General features: G+C 58.1%; 1 protein-coding gene across 1 annotated transcript in view; it reads left to right on the forward strand.

Moving 5' to 3' along the window:
* LOC106116944 (uncharacterized) overlaps positions 1-2,503 on the forward strand; it is a 7,904-nt gene that overhangs the window by 443 nt on the left and 4,958 nt on the right. The window contains exons 2-3 of the mRNA XM_013311002.1: positions 6-853; positions 900-2,499. Of these exons, the coding sequence (XP_013166456.1) occupies positions 6-853; positions 900-2,499 (2,448 nt within the window). The remainder of the gene's footprint in view (positions 1-5; positions 854-899; positions 2,500-2,503) is intronic.

Below are 2,503 nucleotides of genomic sequence, written 5' to 3' on the forward strand. Positions count from 1 at the left end.
GAAAGCGGCCGCCAAGCAGGTACCAACGTCCACGCCTGCACCGCCGCCGCAGAGATTGAGGGTGCCTCGAAGCTCCGCTGTTGTAGTGACACTCACTGAAGCGGCAATAAACAAGGGGCTGACATATAGCGGTGTCCTCAAAGAAGCGAAGTCGAAGCTGGACTTAAAAGAGGTGATAGGCATCGAAGCGGTGCAATTCCGTCGGGCGGTTACCGGGGCTACCATCATTCGTATCCCCGGCGCCACTAGCGCCGCTAAGGCTGATGTACTGGCGCAGAAACTCCAAGAGTTATACTGCGACAACGGCGTCAAGGTCTCCAGACCTGAGAAACTGGTCGATGTCAAGATTGAGGGGCTAGATGACTCAACAACACCTGAGGAAGTAAAAGAGGCCATCCTCAAAAAAGGGGCGGGGACATGCACCGGCGACCAGGTCCGAACCGGGCAACTCCGCCAAAGCAGATCGGGCCTATACAACATCTGGGCCCAGGTCCCTGTTGCGGCAGCAAGGAAGCTGACGACGGGCCGTTTCCTGGTGGGCTGGGTGGCTGCCAGAGTCACCATTGGCAGGCCCAGGGAGCTGCGCTGTTACCGCTGCCTGCAACAGGGGCATGTGGCGAGTCGCTGCGACGCGGAGGACCGCAGTCGCCTTTGCTACAAATGTGGTCAGGAGGGCCACAAGGCCGCGTCCTGCCCGTCGCAACCGAACTGCATCCTGTGTACGGCGGCGGGCAAGGATGCAAAGCACCGATTGGGTAGTTACAAATGTTCGGCACCCAAAAAGATGGTCCAAAGAAGAGCGCTAGCCGAAGTAGCACGCAATGCGCCCCCACCGAACGGGGAGGATATGGAGGTGGCGGAAATCGTTGAGGATTAGCACAACCCTACGTTTACTCCAGGCAAATCTCAACCACTGTGCCAGAGCCCAAGATTTGTTTATTCAAAGCTTGGCGCAGTGGTCGATTGATCTCGCTGTCGCATCGGAGCCATACCTGGTTCCAGATAGAAACAATTGGGTGGGGGACCTCGAAGATCTAGTCGCGATATACGCAGGCGGCAACCCCCCAATTGTTTCCACCAGGAGAGGAAGAGGTTGTGTAGGCGTGAAAGTGGCCGGCATAGTCATCGTCGGAGTTTATTTCTCTCCCAACCGATCGTTGCCTGAATTTGAGGCATATCTAGATGAGGTCAGCTCTTTGGTGAGATGGGGAAGACCGCTCGAGGTTGTCGTGGCGGGGGATTTAAATGCCAAATCCAGGGCCTGGGGATCCTCCGTCTCCGACAGCCGCGGCGAGGCACTTATATCGTGGATGGCGCAGCACAATCTCGCGCCACTCAACACGGGCTCCACACACACCTGTGTGCGCATGCAGGGCGGGTCAGTCGTAGATATCACCCTTGCGAGTCCCGCCCTGGCATGTCGCGTGCAGGACTGGGAAGTGCTGACCGAGGTGGAGACTTTGTCGGACCACCGCTACATTCGGTTCGACATTCTCCCCTCGCCAGCACCCCCGACCAGTCGGAACATCGCCATTCCCCCAGAGATCGGGCAGATGTGGTCCTTGAGATCTCTGGACCGAGAGACAGCAGAACTCGCCGCCATAGTGGGGACGTGGTCCCACCGAATGGAGGACAAATGTGTCGACGTCGGCGTGCAATGGGTTGACGGAGTACTGGCGCACGTCTCGGACTGCGCCATGGTCAAAGTTAGGCCGTCACCGCGGCGATCGAACCGAGTGTACTGGTGGTCGGGCAATCTTTCGCAGTTGCGTTCTGCCTGCGTGCTTGCCCGCCGCCGGTACACTCGATACCGAAGAAGGCGCCCTGGATGGGACGAGTCTGAGGAGCGGTGTCTCTACACTGCATACCAAGAGGCAAAGAAGACTCTGCGGTGTGAGATAACCGCCGCCAAAGACCTGGCCTGGGAGGAGTTTTTGTCTACTCTAGAGGTGGACCCATGGGGCCGGCCGTACAAGCTTGTCATGAGCAAGCTGCGCCCCTGGGCTCCACCCCTTACCTCTACCCTAGAGCCGACACTCCTAACATCTGTAGTGTCGACACTTTTCCCTCCCAGTGCCCACAATACCGGACTTGACTTCCCCGACTCGATACCTCCCGGTTCTGTCCCGGGGGTATCTGAGTCGGAAATATTCTCGGCGAGGACAAAAGTGCAGAGCAAGCGCACCGCCCCAGGACCCGATGGGATCCACGGGAGGGTGCTCGCTCTGGCACTTCAACACGGATTAGACGAACAGTTCAGGACGCTACTTACCAAGTGCCTGGAAGAGGGAAATTTCCCTCAAAAGTGGAAAACGGGAAGACTGGTCCTGTTGAGGAAACCAGGAAAACCAGAGCACTCACCATCAGCCTATCGCCCGATAGTGCTGCTCGACGAGGCCGGCAAGTTGCTGGAGAGGGTAATTGCCGGTCGCGTCAGCGAACATCTTTCCTCGGCAGGGCCGGACTTGGCCGACACACAGTACGGATTCAGGCGGCACCGTTC

The sequence above is a fragment of the Papilio xuthus genome, unplaced genomic scaffold (genome assembly GCF_000836235.2).
Source record: "Papilio xuthus unplaced genomic scaffold, Pxut_1.1 DF827680.1, whole genome shotgun sequence".
NCBI classification, from domain to species: Eukaryota; Metazoa; Arthropoda; class Insecta; order Lepidoptera; family Papilionidae; genus Papilio; species Papilio xuthus.